This window comes from Geotrypetes seraphini, chromosome 2 (genome assembly GCF_902459505.1).
Source record: "Geotrypetes seraphini chromosome 2, aGeoSer1.1, whole genome shotgun sequence".
Taxonomy (NCBI): Eukaryota; Metazoa; Chordata; class Amphibia; order Gymnophiona; family Dermophiidae; genus Geotrypetes; species Geotrypetes seraphini.
In genome coordinates this window covers 320,692,967-320,718,639 of record NC_047085.1, presented here as the reverse complement: position 1 = coordinate 320,718,639, position 25,673 = coordinate 320,692,967, and the positions used below count along the sequence as shown (strand labels likewise).

The window sequence follows — 25,673 nt, the reverse complement described above, 5'->3', positions numbered from 1 at the left end:
TAACACTGAACTTTATTCACTATATTATACTTCTCTTTTATCCCTTATAGCTATTCTTCTTTTAAAGGGAGGAAAAGGCTTCAGTAGCTGAAATAGCTCCAGGGATAGCTATAGATATAAGGATAGCAGCTATTGAGAGACAAACATGGGGAAAGCCACTGGTTGTCCTGGGATTGGTAGCATGGAATATTACTACTATTTGGGATTCTGCCTGGGATTGACCTGGATTGCCCACTATTGCATATAAGGATAAAAGAGAAGGATTGGATAAAAGATATGGATTGGCCACTATTGGATAAAAGGATAAAAGAGAAGGATAATATGGTCAGTGGCATAGTAAGAGTGAGTGGCGTCCAGGGTGGTTGCACCTCTCTCCCGCCCTCTTCCCTACCCCTCCCTACCCCTGCTGCACATATGCTCCCTTCCCTTTCCCCATACTTTTTTTTAACTTCCCCGGCATGAGCAGCATGCCGCCGGTGTCCGCTGGTCTCGGAAGTGATGTCAGAAAGAGTGCCAATGCCAATGCGGGCAGCAACCTTGTGCCGGGGAAGTAAAAAAAAGATACGGGGAAGGCAAGGGGCACGTGCGCAGCAAAGAGAGCAATGGGGGATAGAGAAGAGAAGGGGTGCCGCACCCTTAAGAAGACCGCATCCGGGGTCACACACACCCCTTACTACGCCACTGAATATGATGAGTAGATAAAGTTCAGTATCAGGATTCACATGGTCATAATTTCATCTAGCGATTTTTACACATTAAGTACTAAATTCTAAAACTAAGCACAGAAGCAACACGCTAGTTCTAGTCTATAAACCACGCCTAAAGTTAGGCACAACTTATAGAATATGCGCAGTGGTCATCCCAGTGACTAAAATTTAGGCGAGACCATTTACCAACTAAGACCTGATATAAATGCCAACACCTAAATTCTGTGTGGGTCAGGAGTATTCTGTAATACTGAATGTAATTTTTAGGAACACCCCTGACTTGCCCATGCCTCTCCCATGGCCATGTCCCCTTTTGAGATCTGCAGAGAATACATTTAGAAAGTTGCACATGTAAAATCTGATTAGTGTCAATTAATGCTGAGAATTGCTTGTTAGTGGAAAATTATTGGCACCAGATTGTTAAACAATTATGTTGCACATGGAATATGGTGAAATTTCCATGCACAATATTTGCCACCATACGTAGAATCCAGGGGTAAATAATTGCCATGATATTGTGGCCATGGTAGGAGTATGCACAGAAAGTAAAGCAAAACAAAAAAAAAAACCTGATGCTAGGGTCCACCTTTGGGATTAGCATCGAAGAAAAGGATCGGGGTGTCATTGTAGACAATAAGATGAAACCTTCCGCTCAATGTGTGGCAGTGGCCAAAAAAGCAAACAGAATGCTAAGAATTATTTAAAAAGGGATGGTTAACAAGACTAAGAATGTTATAATGCCCCTGTATCGTTCCATGGTGTGACCTCATCTGGAGTACTGCATTCAATTCTGGTCTCTTTATCTCAAGAAAGATACAGCAGCACTAGAGAAGGTTCAAAGAAGAGCGACCAAGATGATAAAGGAGATGGAACTCCTCTCGTATGAGTAAAGACTAAAATGGTTAGGACTCTTCAGCTTGGAAAAGAAATGGCTGAGGGGAGATATGATTGAAGTCTACAAAATCCTGAGTTGAGTAGAAAGGGTACAAGTGGATCAATTTTTCACTCCATCAAAAATTATAGACTAGGGGACACTCGATGAAGTTACAGGAAAATACTTTTAAAACCAATAGGAGGAAATATTTTTTCACTCGGAGAATAATTAAGCTCTGGAACACATTACCAGAGGTTGTGGTAAGAGCGAATAGCATAGCTAATTATAGGAAAGGTTTGGACAATTTCCTGGAGGAAAGTCCATAGACTATTATTGAGAAAGACATGGGGGAAGCAACTGCTTGCCCTGGATTGGTAGCATGGAATGTTGCTACTCTTTGAATTTTGGCCAGGTACCAGGTACCTGGATTGGCCACCGTGAGAATGGGCTACTAGGCTTGATGGACCATTGGTCTGACCCAGTAAGGCTATTCTTATGTTCTTATATGTGCTAGCTTTTGTAGATGTCCCTCATGCTACATACCCGACCTAGAGGGGAAGTTATCGTGTGCTACCATTAAGACAGGTTATTTACCACTATCTCATGCAATTTTATTACAGTTCTGTTTTATGCAATAAGACCTAGTTACTAATAATTAGGGTTAACAATAAAAATAACACACTTTTATAATAGCCAATTTTGATAACTATGCCCCCTAATGTGAAATAAGCGATGAACACATGGATTTCTTCTCCCCCAGTAATCCCATCATGCATCTTCCCCAATGTACTTATTAACATGGGGGATATATTCATGGAGCCAGGCATCTGTAGACCTTATCTTTTACACCTGTTAAATTTACCAAGCCCATGGAGAATAGTATGTATGTAGAACATTTTTGTCCAGTTTGTCTGTCTCTTCTATGTTTTGATGTATAGCGCTGCATATGCTTAGTAAAGCTACAGAAATTATAAGTAGTAGTAGTATTTATTATAGCATTTATATACCACTTACAGTCTAAGTGGTTTACATTGAGGTACTCAAGTATTTTTCCCTATCTGTCCCGGTGGGCTCACACTCTATCTAATGTACCTGGGGCAATGGGGGATTAAGTACTATTTCTGTGACTCATTGAAGCCTCATTATATACAAAGGTGTGATACAATAACATAAGAACATAAGAATAGCCTCACTGAGTCAGAATAATGGACCATCAAGCCCAGTAGCCCGTTCTTACGGTGGCCAATCCAGGTCATAATGCCTGGCCAAAACTCAAGAAGTAGCAATATTCCATGACACCGATTCAGGGCAAGCAGTGGCTTCCCCCATGTCTTTCTCAATAACAGACTATGAACTTTTCCTCCAGGAACTTGTCCAAACCTTTCTTAAAACCAGCAAATGGAGGAGAGTGTGGAGTAGTGGTTAGAGCTATAGCCTCAACACCCTAAGGTTATGGGTTTAAAGCATGTGCTGCTCCTTGTGACCCTGGGCAAGTCACTTAATCCTCCACTGCCCCAGGTACTTTAGAAAGACTGTGAGCCCACTGGGACAGATAGGGAAAATGCTCAAGTACCAGATTTGTAATCCATTCTAAGCTCCTATGGGAGGACAGGCTAAAAATAAATAAATAAATTACACATCGATGTGATAAGAGACCATCATAGCATGCATGCTGTGGCCTTACTGCATATCATGTTATTTTTAGACAGACACATGCTTTATTTCATAGGCCTCTTTTTAGTATATAATGTGATTTATATTTGAAGCATCATCTAAATGCTGCAGATTGCTGTTCATGTACAGTAATTCATGTAGCAGAAGAGTCATGCATGTGTCACTGCTGTGATATATTTGTAACAAAATGTAAAACTGACAGAAAATAATTCTTCCACATGAAACTCTTAATAGCTAGCAATGCATCTCTTTTACTGGAATGGAAATATTTGACAGCTATTTTCTCTTATAATATCTCAAGACAGTATTGGCACAATTTGATCAAGTCATTCTGATACGAACACCGGAGGGGTCCCCCCTGGGTGTGCACATTGTTGTTGTTTTTTTAGTTCAAGAAGTTTTTATTGGGTGTGCACATTCTTAGATTTCACAGTTTGCTTAAAAAAAAAAAATCCTCTAGATTGAAGTCTTTGGAAGGAACATATGGACCAGAAGATGCCTTATACTGAATATATATGCAAGCAATTCTAAGAGCAAATGTGCATTAAATCAGCATAACTTCTACATGCTTCTACAGTATTCCAAGTTTATTAAAAAATTTGTTATACCACCTAATCAGGTTTCTACATTAATTAATAAAAACATTCAAGTTAACTAGATGCACATCTCCTTAAGAGTGGCATAGAGTGATACAGGTAAGGGTAAATTAGATGCACACATCTCCCTTGAGAAGCATACAGTGATATGGGGACTAAAACTATGCCAGGGTACACCTGGCAGGGCCTCCGCGGGTGCGGATCACCGGACTTGATGGACCCAGGGTCTGATCCGGAGATGGCAATTCTTATGTTCTTATGGGACAATTAACTAAACAGACAGACTTATACAAAAGGAAAGAAGGGGTTGAACTACAATGTTATAGGAAAGAAACACTGAAGGAGAGAACAAAAGGTAGCAGAAAGGCTAAAAGAAAGGAACTCAAATTGTCCTTAAAAGGGCAGTTGCTATTAAACAGCATCTTTAAAAGAGTAGGGGCTACTCGAAGGCGTCTTTGAAGAAGATTGTTTTTAATCTGGATTTAAACTGGTTTAAGTTTGTCTCCTCTCTTATGTGATTGGATATGGAGTTCCAGAGGGAGAGTGCAGTGACCGAAAAGATGTTTAAGCGAATGGTATTGATATTTTTCAGAGAGGGGATATTAAGAAGATGTTGTGTAGCAGAGCGGAGCGACCTGAGGGTGGTATAGGGTATAAGAAGTCTGTTTATAAATTCCGGTTGGTTACAAGTTCTAGGGCTCCTTTTACGAAGGTGCGCTAGCGTTTTTAGCGCACGCTAGCTGAAAAGCTACCACCTGCTCAAGAGGAGGCGTAGTGGCTAGCGCGCAGGGAATTTTAGCACGCTCTATTCCGCACGTTAAGGCCCTAATGCGTCTTCGTAAAAGGAGCCCCTAGTTTTGAATGTAAGTAAAAGAATTTTATAAGTGATTCTGTGTTCAATAGACACTGGTCGCCGTACATGAAAAAGGACATAGTACTACTCGAAAGGGTCCAGAGAAGAGCGACAAAATTGGTTAAAGGACTGGGGGAGTTTCCGTACAACGAGAGGCTAGAGAAACTGGGCCTCTTCTCCCTTGAAAAGAGAAGACTGAGAGAGGACATGATCGAAACAGTCAAGATATTGAAGGTCAAGATATTGACAGTCAAGATATTGACTTAGTCAAGATATTGACAGTCAAGATATTGACAGTCAAGATATTGACTTAGTAGAGAAAAAGAGATTGTTCACCCTCTCCAAGGTGAACAGAACGAGAGGGTACTCGCTAAAGTTAGAAGGGAAAAGATTCCGTACAAACGTAAGGAAGTTCTTCTTCACCCAGAGAGAGGTGGAAAACTGGAACGCTCTTCCGGAGTCTGTTATAGGGGAAAACACCCTCCAGGGATTCAAGACAAAGTTGGATAAGTTCCTACTGGAACAGAACATATGCAGGTAAGGCTAGACTCAAATAGGGCATTGCTGGGAACGATGGACCACTGGTCTGACCCAGCAGCGGGAAATCTTATGTTCTTAAATTTGCATGCAGTGTTATTGTGTGGCCAAATTGGGCTCTGGGAAATACACCCAGTTTTAGCATCTGAGAGTGTGGTGCAGAGATTATAACTATAAACCACATTGTCCCCTGTGACCCTGAGCAGGCCACTTGTTACCCCATTGCCCCAGGTACATTAGATAGACTGCGAACCCACTGGGACAGACAGGGAAAAATGCTTGAGTACCTGAATAAATTCATGTAAACCGTTTTGAGCTCCCCTGGGAGAACAGTATAGAAAATTGAATAAATAATAAGTCCTGGTGCCCGTATTGGGGATCAAAATTGGCACTCAATGCTATTCTGTAAGGGGCTGCTCATCTTTGAGTGCCCACTAGAGAATAGCATTGAGCGCCAATTATTTAGGAGGTGATTTTGAGGGTCATTCACTGAATCTAGCCCTATAAGTCTGAGCTGACATAGTATATACTAAACTGATATATATCTTCTTTAGACTCGGGTTGCACTACATACAGTAGTTTATATTAATCCTTGAGCAACAACTTCTCTCATAAGTTTACAGCAAATATTCTTTATAAAATGGTACAGCTAATTAATATGTACTAATGCAGTGCCTCTCTAGCCAGTCCTCCAGGCACAACCAGCCAGCCAGGTTTTCAGGATATTCACAAGGAACATGCATGAGAGAGATTTGTACACCAAGAAGGCAGTGTTTGCAAATTTGTCTCGTGCATATTCGTTGTGAATATCTTGAAAACCTGACTGGCTGGATGTGCCTCAAGGACTGGGTTGAGAAGCACTGTGCTAATATGTATTATGACTTTTAAGTATGGTTTATAGAGAGCAGACTATACATACCAATACATTTCAATAAGCTCTCTGTCACAAGCAATATACAGAATAGCTCCTTCATTATTTTGAGCTGTACAATTTTGTAAAGTGTGTTGTGCTGCTAGAAAGCACACCATTGTATTTAGATCAGCCAGCCACTAGAGGGAACTTTGTGAAGCCAGTGAGCTCCTAGGGCTTCTGGGAACCACAGCAGATAGGCAGCTAGTGCTTGGAGCACAACATACTATAATTAGCCTCCTACGTTCCATTAAGCAGTCTAGTGGAGAGATAAAAGGACTGTCTATATGCAAGGGGGGGGGGGCTGGGGGAAGCAGTTTGGACCAGAGAAACTCCAGCCCCCCAGTAGGATGGGTTGGAAAAGATACCTAGGAAATGGTGGTGGTACAACAAGAAATCAGACCCTAAAGAAAAGGCTGGAATTTAAGGGATCATCTAAATTGCGGTTTAAGCAACTGAGAAATTGCCAGGGTTCTGCTGTATTGCTACAGAGCAACAGGCATGAGAAGCTCTGGCCTGTGGTGTTTATAATGTCACTGTACACATATCCTAATGCAGGGTATTTCCAGAGAGATAGGGCACAGCTGATCGAGGAGAATTAGTTTGTAATTTCCCACTTAAAGTAACCTTATGGCAAGAGGGCTCAGAAAAGTCCTTGTGTGGTTTAAGGCTGTGCAGAGTGTGACTCAGAGCTGTAAAGACACATATGCTAAAATTGGCATTAAGCATGCTGTGAAAAGATGGCTGTTAGTTTCTGGTGTAGCCATTTCTTGAGAATGTGATAAAGCCAGGCTGCAGCTGGGATAAGAAAAGAACCCAATACATGGCTTAAAGGAAAAGCACTCGTAGACTGCTTTATATTTTGCTTTCTCATGGTAAAACAACCAAGTAAACACTGTCATTAAAAGTATGTTAAAGAGTACCCTAATTTTCTGCTTATGAATAAAAGAGGCCCTCGTCATCATAGTACCTTCACTGTGAATAGACAGTGGGTAGGTGAAACACGTGTATTTGGAGTAAATGCAGGTTGAAAATGTGAAGGAAATAACACCTCTCTCACCTGGACTGAAGATGCCATCCCCTTCTTTCCAGCCTATAAACTCAATCATTTTCTTCAGGGTGGCTTCTTCCACTAGCAAAAAAACTGGCGACACTTCATATGTATATCTGAATGATCAAAAAGGGTATATTAATGACTGTTAGCATGAACACACTAAGAGGTCAATTTTCTCTAAGTCACTGAGCAACAAATATGACCAAGTAACTGTACCCACTTTTTTTTTTTTTTCACTCAAATTTTCAGATAATTCTAAGCAGCAGGTTTTGAGGCTGAAATGAGCAGAAAGTATCCCGATAGATTTAAGGCAGCTAATTGTATGATCAGATCTGTCCAGCTCAGCATAGGGAATTTCTGCACAGAGCTAGGTATTTTTAGATGGTTAAAGGCAGGGCCGGATTTTCCTATAGGCTAACTAGGCTTCAGCCTAGGGCCTCAAGATCAAGAGGGGCCTACATTCAAATTGTTAGCAAAATTAAAATTACACTATTCTAAAAACAGTGAACACTAAAACACTGAACTATATATGGTGCTGAGAATAAATGTCCAAATAAGTGTTCTCGATTTTTTTTTATTTATTATCCGTGTCACATTTTTTATAAAGGTTAGTACCAATAACAACATGTTTCATTTAACATATTGATATATATCACAGTAATGATGTATTTTATTATCTCTCATATAATTTACAAACTTAAAAATGGGAGGTGAAAGGGCCTCATAAGTGGAATAGCCTAGGACCTCTTTTCATCTAAATCCGGCCCTGGTTAAAGGGCATTTCTATAGCAGGGTGCCTACATAGGGACTGGTAATGGTGCTTATTTCAGCCTATTCTATAAAGCAGTGCATTGCAAACCGTGTGCCGCCCAAGATTCCAGGTGTGCCATGAGACACCGGGGAGGAGAGGTGCTGGTGGACTGCCTACAGGATATGTCTCTCGCGGTGAGAGGCACATCCTGTAGGCAGTCAGCCAGTGCCAGCACCTCTCCTTCTCTCAGTGTCTTCCCTTCCAGCCCCCCCCCCCCCCCCCCCCACTGGCGGCTCAGGGCCCATCTGCAGGCACAGATGTCGATGTGATGACATTGCACAGGCATATGATGTCATTGCATCGATGTCCGTGCATTTCTGGATGCCTCGAGCTGCAGCCACCACTTTTAGCGTGCCGCGGCTTGGCAAAGTTTGTGGCATCAATTAGTAGATCATTGACATGCCTAAATATCCACTTGCATGTTTAAAATGACTGGCACACTGCAATTCATGCATATTTTTGCTGCCTAAAGCTATGTAGCTCCTTAAAGAATTGCCACCACTACTAAACGCTCCCCCCATCCCCCTCTCCGAATGTATTGAAATCCATGTTGACTAGCTAAAATGAAAACTTGCCCCAGGAATACTTCCAGTCACCCTGTTTTTGATTGGCCATGAATTTGAGTGGAAATAAAGTGAAATATATTAAACTCAATAAACCTTTTTAGATGTAAAACGCTCTAAATTGACTCTCCACTCATTAGTAGTGGTATAGAAGCTTTCAATAAACTTAAACATAAATATTGATCTAAAAAAGGCCACGTCACTAAGGCTGCTAAGGGGGGGGGAACCTTGACGAATTGCACTCTAAATGCAGATTCACTAAAATAGAAGTCCAGTAGCCAGTAAAATAATGAACATGTCTTAAAAAAAAGAGAATACACTTACACACTGGGATTTAATGCTTCTGTAATAAAACGAGCGACCAGAGAGTAATGATCCATGCCCGCATAGAGCTGGTTGAAAAATCTTGGATGACCTGTAGATTGAGAAGAAAAAAGGTCAGCAATTCTTTTCTTCTTTTTTTTAAAGTTCTCTTTTTCTGATTCTCTGTATCTTGTTTTCCTTAACTGTGGGCTTTAAGGACTGGTTCCAGATACATTTTGATTAATATTTGCTTTCTTTATTCGGGTGAGCCATTGCTTCATTCCATTTGTAATTGCCTATCATCATGTTGAAAACTAATCAAATTAAAAAAACATTTACTTCTCACTAGACTGTTGAGGTTTCTGGACGCATTTCACTCCCACCTAGAATTACAGCAGATATATTCTGAAGTAATGCAATGAAGCAAGCATTACATTTTCATTTTTCTCATGTCAGATGGGTAACCAATGCTCTGCCACTGATGCCTTCATGCACCCTCGCTAAATAGCAAACTCTCTTTTGTGACCAAAGCTCTGCTTGGAAAAATTACTGTCAATGCACTTTACAGTACATTCTTACCTGTTTTGACACTGTAATGGATTACACTCTGACAGAGCTGCAGGAGCGTTTGGTGAGGTTCTCCAGAGTCCCTCAGTTCCAAATCAAGAAGCTTTTTCAGTTTTTCTGGGGGCTGCCACTCACAAACCTAAAAGCAGGAAATACATTTACTCCTTCATTTTATCTCAGGATGCCTAAAGTAGAACATCAAAACACAAGAATAGCCATACCGGGGCAGACAATGATCCATCTAGCCAAATATCCTACTTCCAGATAGAATCCCAAACAGGGCAGGATTAACCAATAGGCCAAGCAGGCACGTGCCTAGGGCCTGAAATGGTCAGGGGGGCCCGATGAAGGAGGGCATCAACATTGTTTTTTCCAAACGGCGATGGGCCCCTCCAGCATCGATCAGCAATGTGGCCCCCCCCCCCCTCGATCAGCAACGCGGCCCCCTCCATCGACAGCAACACGGGTAAGAAAGGCAACGGGAACTGTAATTGTGCAAGTGGTGCTGCTTGCCCAAAGCTTCCCTCTGACGCAGCTTCCTGTGTCCTCCTGGGAACATGGTGGGGTGGGGCGGGGCAGGGGGCCCAGTATACTTGTGTGCCTAGGGGCCCTCAATGAATTAATCCTGCCCTGATCCCAAATAGTAGAAAAGATTCCATGCTACTGATCCCAAGGCAAGCAATGGCTTCTCCCATGTCTATCTCAACAGCAGACTATGGCCTTTTTCTCCAGGAATTTGTTCAGACCTTTTTTAAACCCAGATACGCTAACTGCTGTTACTACATCCTCTGGTAATAAAGTCCAGAACTTAACTATTCTTTGAGTAATAAATATTTCCTTCTTTTCATTTTAAAGTACTACCATGTAATTTCATTGAGTGTCCCTTACTTCCCCCCCCCTTTTTTACTAGCATGGGGATCCGCGCTGCTCCCGATGCTCATAGGAACTCTATGAGCGTCACGAGCAGCACAGAGCATTCAACGTGGCTCCCTGCGCTAATTAAGGCTATCATGGTTTAGTAAAAGGGGAGGTTAGTTTTTTACTGTTTGAAAGAAGAAATAAGTTCACATTTCCCTGTATTATACCATTCAGGATTTTGTAGACATCTATAATATCCTCCCTCAACTGTCTCTTTTCCAAACTGAAGAGACGGCCTAACTTCTTAAGCCTTTCCTCATATAAGAGGAGCTCCATCCCCTTAATCATCATCAACCTTTCTTTGAACCTTTTTGAATTCTACTCATATATCTTTTTGGAGATACAGCAACCAGAATTGAGCGCAATACTCAAGATGAGATTCCATCATGGAGCAATACAGAGGCATTGTAATATTCTTTGTGCAGTCCTTGGTTCTGAGTATTTTAGTCTATTGTAACATAATTTATCTAGATTCTTATCAAAAAATCATTAGGAGGATGCGGATCATCCGAAATATGGCTGTGCATCTAATTTTCAATCTAAAAAAAATCAGAACGTGTAACACCATACTATTGAAAGTTGCATTGGCTTCCGATAGAGGCAAGAATAATTTTTAAATTTGTTATAAAACATTATATGGTCTTATACCAAGTTACCTTTTAGATCATTTTGAACTAATAGAAAATAGACGTTCTTCACGAAACACAACCTTTCCCCCTCCCCCCTCAACAAAAGGTTGTGTATACAAAAGATTTCTTAATAGACCCCTATCCTTTCAGGCAGGACTTTGGAACAAGAGTTTTAATGGTTTGATCTTAAATTCTTCTTCTTACCAGGCCTGTAGAAGATTGTGAAAAACTTATCTATTTAATAAATATGTATAATCTAGATAAGTTAAATAATTTCTTAATGTTATATTTATATGTAATGTTTTGTGCTTTGTGGTGTAAATTCACTGTATTTGTACAGTTTTTACCTCTTTTTTTCTTTCTTTTTCTATCTTTTTCTGAGTTTCCCCTTGGTCAGTAATTATTGGGAAAATTGCCAATGATCAGGATGGTGTGGAGCTAAAGTAGAAGGGGTAACTATTCAACTACTAAAAGGGGACTTTTTTCTTGATACAACCTTCGGGCGAAACATGTCGGAATGACAGGTCCCTTCCTGATAATTACCGACAAAGGGAAAACTCAGAAAAAGAAAGAAAAAAAAAGATACATTGAAAGATTAATTATTTATTTACTGAAGTATTGAAGCACTAAAGCACTTTATGTAAAACACAACGGTCTGATGAGGAGGCTAGTGCCACATAGTATTTGACCACTCAAATCAATTGACTAATATTGGCACTTCTGAAGACCAATGAATAGGTTAAAAGCTATAAGTAAACATACTGTGAAGTACTGTTTTTAAAGAACACAAACACCCAGATCCTGGCATTTGGGTACAGAAGTGTAACTGTTCTGTAACCCCACTTGCAACTTTTTTGAATCACCTGTGCCATTCTCCTGGCCATGCAGGATTATAGAATAATGCAAAGGTAGATGTACATTCAGCTATACCTCATTTGGCCGCCTCTTCTACAAATCACTACTCAGCCTATTGCCCTGCTCTTCTTCCTCGCCAACCCCAATTGTTAGCCTTTGAAAACCTGTTAACTACAGTTCCCGCTTATGTTGTAGCTAGAGAATGATGCGGGGACAAATTTTTTTCCCATCCCCACATGAGCTCAATTTCCCTGTCCCGTTCCCATATGTTTTGTCGCTGTTCCCGCCCCGTTCCTGTAAGCTCAGCCTTAACCACACAAATCTTGAACACTTATGATTTTAGAGTGTTTGAGGCTTGTGCAGATGAGGACAGAGCTTGCGGGAATGGGGCAGGGGCAGGAAAAGAACTTGACGGAATGGGACGGGAAAATGAGTTCCCGCGGGGACGGAGAAAAATTTGTCCCCGTGCTATTCTCTAGTTGTAGCTCATTGACTTCACTCAATTTTACTCCTTCTATCGTCTTCTTATGTTGTAGCTCACTGACTTTGGTCAGCTTTTCATCCTCTTCTGTAAACCGCATAGAACCGCAAGGCTTATGTTATTTAAATCAGTGGTTCCCAACCCTGTCCTGGAGGACCCCCAGGCCAGTCGGGTTTTCAGGATAACCCTAATGAATATGCATAGAGCAGATTTGCATGCCTGGCACCTCCATTATATGTAGATCTCTCTCATGTATATTCATTAGGGCTATCCTGAAAACCCGACTGGCCTGGGGGTCCTCCAGGACAGGGTTGGGAACCACAGATTTAAATCCCATTACCAATTAGCTGCAATAACTGTTACCATCAATTAACTGCTAGTCAATGACTCATTTTGCTAATTGAGATGCATGAGTGTGTTGGATCCACACTCAGTTTTTAATGCTAAAATGTCAGTGCCATATATAGACTCTGAGGAAGAATATATAAATTTAAACATCTTAGATGGTTTCATATCAAAAGTTTATTCAGTAATAAGTGATGTCACCGAATGCCCAAATAAAATTTGAAACATCCAAGCCCCTCAGTAACCTCTTTCAGTAATGGACCATACGGATGCTCCTAAATGGCATCCATATCCGTGTCAACAGGTCAAGATCTAGCATGGCACAACTGGCATACTCTACCAGTCCTGAGGTGGACCATGTCACTCATGAAAAGAAAAAGATGGCTCTTGAGTAGTAAAGGATGTTGCGGAGGCAAGCTGAAGATCACTGAACTACGCACACCAGTGAAAGGAATGGGATTTTAAGAGAAGATTGACATGTATAACCTGGACATACGGATGATTCAACTGGACTCTACAGACCTATATTTTCACTTGTGTATGCTGGACACTATGCTGGACACTACAGACATATTTTCCCATAGCCAGGCCCAGCCTGTACCTTGCTGTCTGTAATCATCTTCAGCCTTTGCAATGCTAACAATGATGTTCTTGTTTCCATTCCCTGCTGGGAAGATATCCCTCCAAGGTTCTGCTGAACTGTTATCAGTGCTGTATGACTTCATATGCCAGACACTCTGGAAAGCCATAAAAACCTTTATAATGAGCAAGGAACCCTGCTCATGTGGGTGTAACGAGATGAAAGAACTTGGTACCAAAACATTTGCTCTCTGTCTTTGAACCAAGCTATGGGAACCAGACAGTTGGATTGTTGAAAGGTCACCTTTGCCAACTTTCAGTTTACAAGGACAGCATCCTGAATATGCACAGAATTGTAAAACCACTAATTAGCATCTACAAAGTGATAAAGTGATCTCAGCGCTTGGGAAAGAAAGTTCACCAAGAGTTCTCTGTTTCTGCATGGCCCCCCCTTTACTGAGGGGGGGGGGTGTGGAGGTGAGAGAGGCGTGGACGGAGGGGAGGAATTAGATTTACATTATTTTTATGTACCAATAGGGAATTACATAACCAGAATTCGGGGATGGACTTTCTTGAAACAAAGGAAGAATTGCTCTGTATAAAAAACACGTGTATTCTAGGTAAAGCCAGAGAGATTCACTTACTTATGCTACGGGGAACTGCTAGCCCCCTGCTAAGCATATGGGTGCAAATTCTTCTCTCCATTGCATATTCTGAACTGACAATATATTTTTTTCCAATATGTCTTTGCTGCTGTAATACTGTAAGTTTTTTATACTAACAATAAACAAATATTGTCTGTTTTGGAAGATACAATGCCGTCTTGTAGTTATTCCAATGAGGTAAACAAAGCAGCCTTTACGTCAGTGGTGACCCCGATGTGATCATGCTTGGGTTTCACGCGCTTGCGTGATTAACAGATTTTATTTTATAAGGTGTTCCGGTGAACTCCAAAGAGAAACACGTTCAGGAGGCGTAAGTATTTCGCCTTGGTGCTGGACGGATGGTGTTCCTGGGTGAGCCAAACATATATTTCTAGTCACCCAGAGACCATACGGAATTAATACTGTACAAATTGTAAGTACAACCTTTTATTTTAATTTTTATATATTAGACGTCAGGCTAGTGATAAGGAAAAACAGTTGACATTGTACATTTGTATATATACTATATATATATATATATTAGGGGAAAGAATAGGATTGAGTCAAGATCTGGATTGAGTTTTTTTCTCACTGCAGTTTTTTCTCCCTGCACTTGTGTGTGTCTGAGACGTGCCAGGGGCACGAAGCGAGAGTGAGTCCTTCTTTGTGTTTCCATTGTCCTGTGAAGGGCATGGCCAGAGACGGACAAAGCAAAACATTTCTGTTGATTGCGGGTGGCTAAAGGGATAGAATGGGGGGGTAATGCAGAAGAGAGAGACCTCCCCAGACAGCAATCCTCTGGAACAGCCCTTAGAGAAGATCTTGCAGTGAAAATGACAGTGTGTTCAGTATTAAGAGAAAAGTTTAGTGTGGAAAAAGAAAAAAACAAAAACAAACAAACCAATTGGCTATGTTAAATTTTGCAATTCGTAGGAGAATTGCATGCAGAACTAAGGAAGCTAGAAATGTTTTCCTGTTGCAAAACAATGGGCTTTGCAAAGAGGTGCTGCCCATAAGACCCCTTAAAGTTTTTAAGTTAGGAAAAAGAATAATTTAAGATGATGCCTTAAACAGAGATGGGAGGCGGCATGGAGGCTAAAATTGTAGCTCAGGAGTTTCCTGTAAAGTAAGGATTGTCCTGTTTCGTGACGGTACATTTTGTACATTCTCTAATCTGTTTTTGTTTGCTGCCTGTATATCTCTATATTTGCTTAGCCAGCGTTATGAAGCTACAGCTTTAGGTAACGTTCTGTTGTGTATATGTATGTGCCAGTTGGCTTCACAGATCTTTAGAGGCTTCCTGTACTGAAAAGCAAACGTAGTTTGTCTATCTTGGAAAATTGTGGAGCAATAGGAGTTAGGAAAAAACTTGTTACTATGCCCGTTACCCTTATATTGTACACTGCTTAGAAACCTGATTAAGCGGTTTAAAAAGTCTTTTACTTAACTTGACACTTGATTTATGGGTGTTAGAGAGTTTGTCAGCCCTTTTGAACTACGGCCATGGAGATCTTTGTAATCCGACGCTTTACTGATGTTTTTGTATGTGTGACCGTATGTGAAATGTCATAAATCCATAGGAATCTTCTCTTGCTTCCCGCTTTACGCTAGAGCCTGCGAGCAAGAGTGGGGAAAAGAGGACAAAGTTTACTTATGCCCTAGTATTTCATTTATGCTTGAACCGAGGTGCCATGCTCATTGTAGAGGCAGGAGGTTTCCCCTGGATAGTTTTAAGCAGGTCACTATAACTATGATAGAATTTCCCATGTCTATAAATGACATCGTATTTTAAATTCTGTTTTTTATGTATTTACAGTTACACTGTAAATCGGTGCCTTTATCTTGCTTTCAGTAAGAGGGGAACACCAAACAAGCTCACCCCTCACAGTGGACAATTGTTCTTTTACGTTGGAAAAATAATTGAAAACAGTGGTATACATTATTTTAAACAGACTGGGTTTAGAGATAATAAAGCAAGTGTTTTCTTTCTTTCTTTCTTTTATTTTATTATTTTGTTGTTGTTGACTGTCCCTCTTTTTCTTCTTACAAGAGGGGGGAATACATAGCGTACATAGTCCTCATGAGATGTAATACAATGCAATTTTTATTTGGGTAATTATGGAGATTCAATGTTAACTGCGTTTGAATACTAATAAATCAAAACACTTAGGGAGCCAAGAACTAGTTTTCTGATCTATATAAACTAGGATATCTTTTGACTTTAGGAGACATTATAATTCGTTTATACCGCTGTGGGTGTCTGACTTTTTCTAGCATCAGTTTCTGATGGCAGACCTTTCTGCGTTGGTTATATGAACTTTGTACACCGTAATGTGTATTTTTCTTTAGATTAGATTTTGATGTGACAGGAACAACAAACACTAGTGTTTGGTTTTAGGGTTTGCAATGTATTTTGCCTAAGATAAATAAAATAAGGTATGCTCATTAGTTCTGAATTGGTTCAGGCTTTTACACAGTCATGCTGGGACTGGATTAACTCTCCTCATCTTATGGTTTAGTACCATTTAGCTAAATTCAAAGCAACCAAACAAACACCCACACATTTTCCCTTTGCCCTATTGCTTTTCTTCCATCTATGTTCTCTTTCCTTTCCCTCCTTGAAGTTTTTTTTTCTTTCCTTGTTTCTTATATGTTTAATTCTGGGTTTGTAGAGGTTTTTTTTTTGTTTTGTATAATTTTGTAATAAATTACCCAGGGAGATGGAAAAAGCATTTAGGTTGGAAACCTGGGAAAGGTTGGTAAAGCAAGACTGCATGATTGTTGCCGAAAGTTGCAGACAGGATAGTGTAAGTTGCCAAACAGCGTAAAATGCATGTGGATCTAGCCAGAATTAAGAATGTGAGTTTCACACTGATGAACGTGAATAAGGACTGTGATTTTAGACATATAATTTTGTCAAGCTCGAGAGAACTAGTATTTGATCCTGCGTGCAGTGGATTTGTTACAGACAGTGAGTAATTTAAAGAGAATTGAGCCCGATAGTTTCCGTGTTCTCGCAGTTGTAAAAGTGTGTCTGCTGGTAATAAAAAAAAAAAAAAGCGACCTTTTGTCAGACCTGTGGGGTTTGTGTTGGGCACATCCCTGCCTTTGTATCCCAGTGTTGGGGGATTTAAAGTACAAGACTAACAATGATAGAGGTTAAGTATCCATATCCATATTTTTCTGAAAATTGAAATATTTGCTAAACATGGGCTTGCTAACATTGATAACGGATGGATTGAGATTAATTCTTTTGTGCTAACAGTCTCCCTTGCTTTCCCGTATTGTGTCTTTCTCCTGGTGTTCTTTATGAATTCTTTCTTCCCATGCACGTTTGTATACAGTGTTATTATTATCAATCAGATTCTAAATACAATTGGAAACAGAAATACCTTTACAATAAACTTGGTAGCTCAAACTCCAGAGGAAGGGGGTAGTTATTATGTACGGACAGTGCAGACTAAAGTAGCTACATCTAGTCTGCAGCAGTGCCCACTCCTCAGAGTGTAGCGGGACCCGGATGGCAGACTAGAGTTCCAGGTCTGCCTGCAGGGAACATGGCTAAGTGACCTCAGGGGTGGTGTCACGTTAACATGTCTCTTCTTTGTCTTCGCAGTCCTACATACAGAGCTGTTCTGGACCTGTTCCACTGAGCCTTTTTCTAACCCAGAGAAGGAGGACACTGTTTTGCTTTCAGTAACCTTGAAATGACCTTGCACTTAACATTTAACATGTTTCTTTTTTTCCCCTTTGAATTGACATTGCCATACTTCAGAATACCTCTATATTTCACATTGTACACTGTATCTTACTTTACCTAGTAAGTTTTGCTTATTTTTCCAGATTGAAGCATTCCCTAGCAGTTGCGTCCCTGTCTGCCTTATGAATGAAATAGGCAGGGCACCGAGTCAGAGTGATCACATTCTTACGTTTTCTCTTTCAGAAGTTCCAGTAACCTTTTCGATGCCTTTTATGATTATGTGATTATTATGCCATGTGTTATATCGCACTTTACTTTGCCACTGTGTGCACACAATTATGATTTGTGCTATGATGGATGTTTGTTTTTGTATAACTGTGCATTTCTCTGCAGATCTAAGTTCAGCTCTGAATCTTTGACTGATGGAAGAAAAGTTCCACGCCTGTACCTTTGTGTTTTCTATGTTTGTGCCCTGTAATCTTTGTGTTGTCTATCTGTTTGGTTTGTGGGGTACCCCGGGGAAACCGACTATACCATTGGCCATTTTTGGAGATTTTTCTCTCCCTTTTTGCATTTTTGTTTTTTTTCTTATCTAAATTGCCTTTTTACAATACATTTTTTTTTTTTTTCTCTTTCATGGCCTGAGCGCTGCTCAGTTAGGGGTTCTCTTATTTAGCGAAAGGTTCTATAGACTTAATGGTATTTTTCTGTGCACTCTACTGAGTTTACACCATGTAACATGTCCTCTTCTGCATATTGTGTACTTGAATCTTGTATCTTTCTTACTGTACTTATGACCAGTAAATGCATTATTTTTGTCCCTTGTTGACGCCCTCAGTACGGGCAACCTGTTCTCTCTCTTTCTTTTCTTTGACTCTCTTCACTGGATTTCGGCTGCTGGATGATGATACCTGGACTTCTTTCAAGATGGTGTATGAGCAGACCCTTTTCATTCCGAGTGTGCACCGTACCGGTTTAAAGTGACTGCGTGCCTTGAAACGCTGCATCCTGAACTTTTACGTTCTTGGACACTTTCTCTCCCATGTTTTGTTTATGCCCATTTTGCCAGTTTGCTGGACTTTATTTTTTCTTCAGTTTTGGCTCAGGACATTATTTTTGTGGAGGACTGATTGTTTTATTCTATATATTCTTTTTAAGTGACATCATAATTTTTATGCTGTGATGCCTCGGCTAGGTTATGGACCTGTCAAGTTTGTCCGTTTTTGTTTTTTTTGTTTTTATTCTTTCCTGCCATGTCATTCGTTTCTTTTAATGCTTTATTTATATTTTGATAGCTTGCCTCTTATATTACCACCTGAACAGAAACACATATGTCCTGTATGGATTTATTGCTTTCATAGCTTCCTAAGGTCTGATTCAATGCTGCTCTTTACTTAGCAATGACTAATGCTTTGTTTTGAATGCTGTGGAATCCTGCTGAGACACTGCATCCCAATTTTCATGCTGTGTACGATGACTCCCAGTTCTGTAATCTATACCCGTTATGTTCTGTGCCTCTGCTTTTGCCCACTGTTGTTTTTATTGTTCACCTATTAGCCTTTTGTTCCTCCATCCTCTGGTTCTGGCATGTATTGTTGTTCAGTTTCAATAGATAGTTGGGAGGGCTGCCCCTCCTCCACGCCTCTGTTTCTTCCTCTCTCTGCTACCTTTTTCGTGGCGGGCTTATGACGTGCCGTCCTTCAGCCCACCAAGAGGGGACTGACATGTATAACCTGGACATACGGATGATTCAACTGGACTCTACAGACCTATATTTTCACTTGTGTATGCTGGACACTATGCTGGACACTACAGACATATTTTCCCATAGCCAGGCCCAGCCTGTACCTTGCTGTCTGTAATCATCTTCAGCCTTTGCAATGCTAACAATGATGTTCTTGTTTCCATTCCCTGCTGGGAAGATATCCCTCCAAGGTTCTGCTGAACTGTTATCAGTGCTGTATGACTTCATATGCCAGACACTCTGGAAAGCCATAAAAACCTTTATAATGAGCAAGGAACCCTGCTCATGTGGGTGTAACGAGATGAAAGAACTTGGTACCAAAACATTTGCTCTCTGTCTCTGAACCAAGCTATGGGAACCAGACAGTTGGATTGTTGAAAGGTCACCTTTGCCAACTTTCAGTTTACAAGGACAGCATCCTGAATATGCACAGAATTGTAAAACCACTAATTAGCATCTACAAAGTGATAAAGTGATCTCAGCGCTTGGGAAAGAAAGTTCACCAAGAGTTCTCTGTTTCTGCAAGGCCCCCCCTTTACTGAGGGGGGGGGGTGTGGAGGTGAGAGAGGCGTGGACGGAGGGGAGGAGTTAGATTTACATTATTTTTATGTACCAATAGGGAATTACATAACCAGAATTCGGGGATGGACTTTCTTGGAACAAAGGAAGAATTGCTCTGTATAAAAAACACATGTATTCTAGGTAAAGCCAGAGAGATTCACTTACTTATGCTACGGGGAACTTCTAGCCCCCTGTTAAGCATATGGGTGCAAATTCTTCTCTCCATTGCATATTCTGAACTGACAATATATTTTTTTCCAATATGTCTTTGCTGCTGTAATACTGTAAGTTTTTTATACTAACAATAAACAAATATTGTCTGTTTTGGAAGATACAATGCCGTCTTGTAGTTATTCCAATGAGGTAAACAAAGCAGCCTTTACATCAAAATCATGAAAAGAAAATAAGAAATTGTCTTGCTGTTTTCTGTTTGGCAGTTAATCTGTATCTTAAAGTGACATTGTACCATAAAAACATGTCCAATCCAATTTACTGACAGATCTGTGCTTCGCAAAATTCATCACTATTGTCCTTTCTAGTTGTATTTCATTTTCATATACAGCAGGGAAGGTACAGGAAATTTATGGATTTTTGGGAGCCGTTGACTAAATTTTGTAAGGAATGATTACTGACTTTATTTTACTGACCTGTAAACATACACATCCAGGGTGGGAGGAAGGAGGGAAGGGTTTGTACTGGAATTGTTTTGGGGAATTTTTAGATAGTTTCTTGTGGGTATTAATTTTTTTAATTAATAGGTGGGAGGGTGGGGAAAATATTTCCTTTTTACTATATGTAAGTTTATTGTGCTTTTCTTGTAATATTATATGTACATGAATTTGTATGCTCATTTTTAGTTTGAAAATTTAATAAAGATTATAAAAAAAAAAGATTTCACCAAATTCATCACTATTGTTCTTTCTAGTAGTTTCTAGTCTCAATAGCAAGTGGTATGGAATTGCGGTAAAACTTGTAAAACCTAACAAAGGGCTAGATTTACAAACATGTGTTACCCCATTAACCCATTACAGCCATACAGCAACCCCCGCTATTCTACAAATGGAGGGCTGCTGATACAAAGTTGCAAGATAAGCCCAACTTTGCTACATTACTATCCTGATGATCGTTTGCTGGTGATCGTGGGTTGTGCTGGCCCTTGGCTGTAAAAAGAAAGACTGAGGGGTTTATTACCATAATAACAAATCTTGCAAAAAAAAAAAATAGTTATAAGAAGAGAGCAAAAAGTGTTTAAATAAGAAAATTTATAATAAGGTAATAGAAAACCAAAAAATAGAAGAACAATGATATAAAAGGGGGGGGGGGGGGTGCCAATGACTGCAAAAAAAGAGCAATGTAAGCAGAGTATTCGGAACTGTGCAAAAAGCTCTAAATTCGGAGGCTTTTTCCCCCTAAAATAAGCCAAGTAATACTATCAGCCTAAGGTACTGCATTGCCTAAGAGTGGGGGATTAGTATATATATAGGTTTGGGTTTTTTTTACCCCATTAATCTGCATTATTTACCATAGGTTATATTGTACACCTTGGAATCTATTGATTAGTAATGCACATTAATACAGTGGCACAGGTTAGTAAACCTAGCCCTAAATCAGTGCATTTTATCTTTTATAGCAAATATATATTTTAAAAAGCAAGAATAATAATGTTATTTTACCTTCTCAGTGACATCAGTAGCTTTGCACACGGCCTCCTCTATTATCATTCTAAAGGCCTTCTCAAAAAATTGTTCTCTTGCTTTAGAATCGATTGTTTGACCGTTAAGAACAACGCCATCCACCAACACAGCATTCTTCTTCTTCAGCATTGCCTCTAATTGGTTGCACCCTGCTAAGAAATCAACATCATTTATTAATGGCTAGGAAATATATTTTCTGATGTCCAGAACTCTGTATACTGGCTGATCCTAGCATAACCACAACAGAATTATGCTAGCTGTTGATGCAATGATTAATGTGTGCTAACAGTTAACGAAGGTTCTAGGTTAATTTCTGATATGGCACTTTAGCAGTTACAGCGACTGAAATCCTCACTGCTCGGATTCAACACCAGGATGGCAACAGAGCTTTCATATTCCTATTCCAAAATTTAAACAATTGGAACTCATTAACGAGTTAGTTTGGGTGCTGATTTGGGATCTACACCCGATTTTGAACCCAAATGTGAGCGACCCTTATAGAATCCAGGGGTAACTGCTAAACACTAGAAGGTATAGAAGATGAAAAAGTGAGGACAACTGGAAACAACCACAGCCACTGAAATCCTCACTGCTCGGATTCAACACCAGGATGGCAACAGAGCCTTCAAAGCATCCAGCAACTGTATATCTGGCTTCAGCCTTTACATTACCTCCTTATAAGGTGTAACTTGTCTAATTACTTCTGTATTGTAAATCCAGAAATAAAAACTAGTTGACAGCATGAATTCTTTTTACTTATCGCTTTAATGCAGCGTCTCTAGCATGCCCCGACGGGACCCGTTTCGCCCAAAAGGCTTTCTCAAGCATTCGTGGAGGAGCTCAAATGCGGCATCTTTCCTCGCTCAGCTCTATCCCTAAGCAAGGAAGGATGCCGCATTTGAGCTCCTCCACGAACGCTTGAGAAAGCCTTTTGGGCGAAACGGGTCCCGTCGGGGCATGCTAGAGACGCTGCATTAAAGCGATAAGTAAAAAAAATTCATGCTGTCAACTAGTTTTTATTTCTGGATTTACAATACAGAAGTAATTAGACAAGTTACACCGTATAAGGAGGCAATGTAAAGTGCTGAAGCCAGATATACAGTTGCTGGATGCTTTGAAGGCTCTGTTGCCATCCTGGTGTTGAATCCGAGCAGTGAGGATTTCAGTGGCTGTGGTTGTTTCCAGTTGTCCTCACTTTTTCATCTTCTATACCTTCTAGTGTTTACTTTAGCAGTTACCCCTGGTCGCTCACATTTGGGTTCAAAATCGGGTGTAGATCCCAAATCAGCACCCAAACTAACAAGTTAATGAGTTCCAATTGTTTAAATTTTGGAGTTAGCAAGCACTTAATTGGCATGACTATAAACTGTGCACTGATCCGGCTGCAAGCTGTTCTGTAAAAATGGGTGTCTAAATTAGATCACACATGACTCATAAGGGAATGTGGCCACGGGAGGGGAATGAGCAGGACAGCGGCGCTCATAAAAGATGCATGCAGTGTTACATAAGGTTATGATATGGCTCCAGAAAAAAAGAGGATAGATTGAGACTTCCAGGTTTTATTCCCTTTAAAAGCAATGGAATGTTTTCTTGAGAAATATTTTGTTAGAGAGTTATTTGCTATTGTTCATGTTTTACATCAAATTGTAACTGAGTTTCTTATTAATGGTTTTTGTATTTTTCTTCAAAAATTCAATAAAAAAATATTTAAAAAAAAAAAGCAATGGAAGGACAAATTGAGACATCTGGGTTTTTTTTACTTCCCTTGAAAGCAACGGAAGTAAAACCCGGATGTCTCAATCCGTCCTCCTTTTTCTGGAGCCATATGGTAACCCTAGTGTTACAGAACAGTGGAGATCTGCATCTTGCTTGCTTGTTGGGATTTACATCAGGTTTCCTCTGGCATAAGACCTCGTGCCCAAAGTTGAGCGTAGAATTCAGGGCTCAATGCTATTATTTAAAAAGTGCTCATCAGAGGGTGCTCTTTATTGAACTGCATTGAGATTTTCTGGCCTACATTTCCGGCGCCTACCTTTGGTGTGAATCGCGCCTCTCTATGTGTTTTAGGCCGCCTAATGCCACTTCTGGCATTAGCCACGACCACAGTGGCATTAGGCGGCCTAAAGCCTAAGGAGACATGATTCTGGCGCCGATTTTTAGGTGCCAGTAAGCACCTTGAAACTCAATTGAAAACATCATTTAAACAGCATTTTTTATTGAGTTTGGGTGCCCTCTGGTGCCTAAAATTTGGCACCAGTTAGAGAATCTGGACTTTAGTGAATATACACACAGTGCTAATATCATGCATACTTTTCCACTGCTCATTATCTTATAAGAAGCCCCAAGTGTGTAAATGATTCGAATACTTCTGTTACGCTGAGCATTCACACTATTTCCACACAATTTTAAAATGCACTCAAGACAATAACAAAAATTGTGGCACAATACTGGCTACAGCTTTACTGATTCATTAACATCCAATGCATAATGTTTGAAAATTGGGTCAAAGTCCACTGTTCCCCCAGAGCAGCTGACTATCCAGTATCCCAAACCTTGAAGCGACATCTAGTTGGTAAAGACCTTGTTATCTATTTCAATATGCCCTATGACGGCATTTGGTGATGCCAGGCCTTCACTCCACTTCTAGCAGTGTTGTACACAAGATTTAAGTCCAATGTCCCATTCTAACAGTCATATTTGGGTTCCTCTAACCCCTTCATCTGCCAGCTGTAACCACTGACCCCCCTCCTAAACCATTCACTCATTCTCAGTTGAGGAACTCTCAACTAGAACATGGCCTCATCCCATTAAAACAGGGAAGGGCAGGGTGGTCAACTTGACCACAAAACTTACCCACCCAATGTCCTTCCTACCTCACCAACCACCCAGAATGCCTGGCAACTCATCAAATTTCCTTCATGTTCTATTTCAAACCTCCCCTCACCTCCTAGCCAGTCATGATCCTACCCATCCTCATCCTTCACTAGCTTCTTCGCATTCCAGCCTCCCCTATGGACTCAGGCTCAGCCATGTGACATGTCCCAAGTCAATGCCGAGGGCACTGTTAACATTGACATTCATTCTGCTTCCATTTCATACAGTTTTAAAGTACACCTATGAGAACAACAAAAAACGGGGCACAACTGGCCACAGCTTTATTGATTCATTAATATCCAATGTATAATATGAACAAACATTCCCTCAAGAGTGGTCAACTATCCCTGCCCTTCAAGAGATAGCTAGTTAGTAATGACTTAGCTATTCATTTCAACCTGCTCTGAAAAGGGCAGCAGTAATGCCAGGCCTTGACTCCAATATCCCATTCTATCAACCACATTTGAGTTCTAACTTCCTCATCCACCATAAGTGGAGATAGTCTATAGCTTGTCACCACTTCCCCCACTAGCTGCGGCCATTATGCCACCATAAAATGATTCTAAGAAGCCCTGAACAGTAGTCAGAAAAATATCCAGTCCAATAGGTGTTAATATAGAGGTGATGTTCATGAGATACTTTCACTTTGAAAATTAATGTTGACAGCTACAAAAGTACAATATTTCATTGGTTTTCTCAGGGCTAAAAGGTTGATATTAAATAGACTCTTTACTTAAAAATGATGAACTGAGTTGTTTTGGGATACAGCTTTATGGTAGGTTAAGAACATGAAATGTACTTTTGTAGCTGTTCTCTGGGGTAATAGACAAACCAATAGCATCAGGCATGGTCTCCCATCTGACTCTCGCTATCAAAATATTATTCAACTAACATCAGCCTGTAAAGTTGAACAACTCGTAATTCCCACTTACTTAAATATTGGCTTTATCGACGCTAGATCAATAAAAAGTAAACATCACTTCATCAAAGACACCATTATCCAACACTCATTGGACATTCTTTGTATTACTGAAACCTGGCTCTCTGAGGGAAATGAAGCCTTTCTTGACTATGCATCCCTACCAGGATTCAAATATCATTATAACCATTGGATAGGAAAGAAGGGAGGGGGGTTGCAGTGATCTATAAACACTCTGCTATCAAAGATGTTAGTACTTCGCCATCAAGATCAACAATTGA

At 40.3% G+C, this 25,673-nt stretch overlaps 1 protein-coding gene across 18 annotated transcripts in view; it reads right to left on the bottom strand.

Annotated features, from left to right (window-relative positions):
- Positions 1 to 25,673, bottom strand: part of GADL1 (glutamate decarboxylase like 1) — a 426,028-nt gene that overhangs the window by 155,464 nt on the left and 244,891 nt on the right. For 11 of the 18 annotated variants that reach the window (XM_033930116.1, XM_033930120.1, XM_033930117.1 and 8 more), the window contains 4 exons: positions 21,579 to 21,751; positions 9,462 to 9,588; positions 8,904 to 8,994; positions 7,212 to 7,318 (listed from right to left, as the gene is read on the bottom strand). In XM_033930116.1, the coding sequence (XP_033786007.1) occupies positions 7,212 to 7,318; positions 8,904 to 8,994; positions 9,462 to 9,588; positions 21,579 to 21,751 (498 nt within the window). The remainder of the gene's footprint in view (positions 1 to 7,211; positions 7,319 to 8,903; positions 8,995 to 9,461; positions 9,589 to 21,578; positions 21,752 to 25,673) is intronic. The other 7 variants (XM_033930121.1, XM_033930134.1, XM_033930122.1 and 4 more) reach the window with 1 other exon arrangement.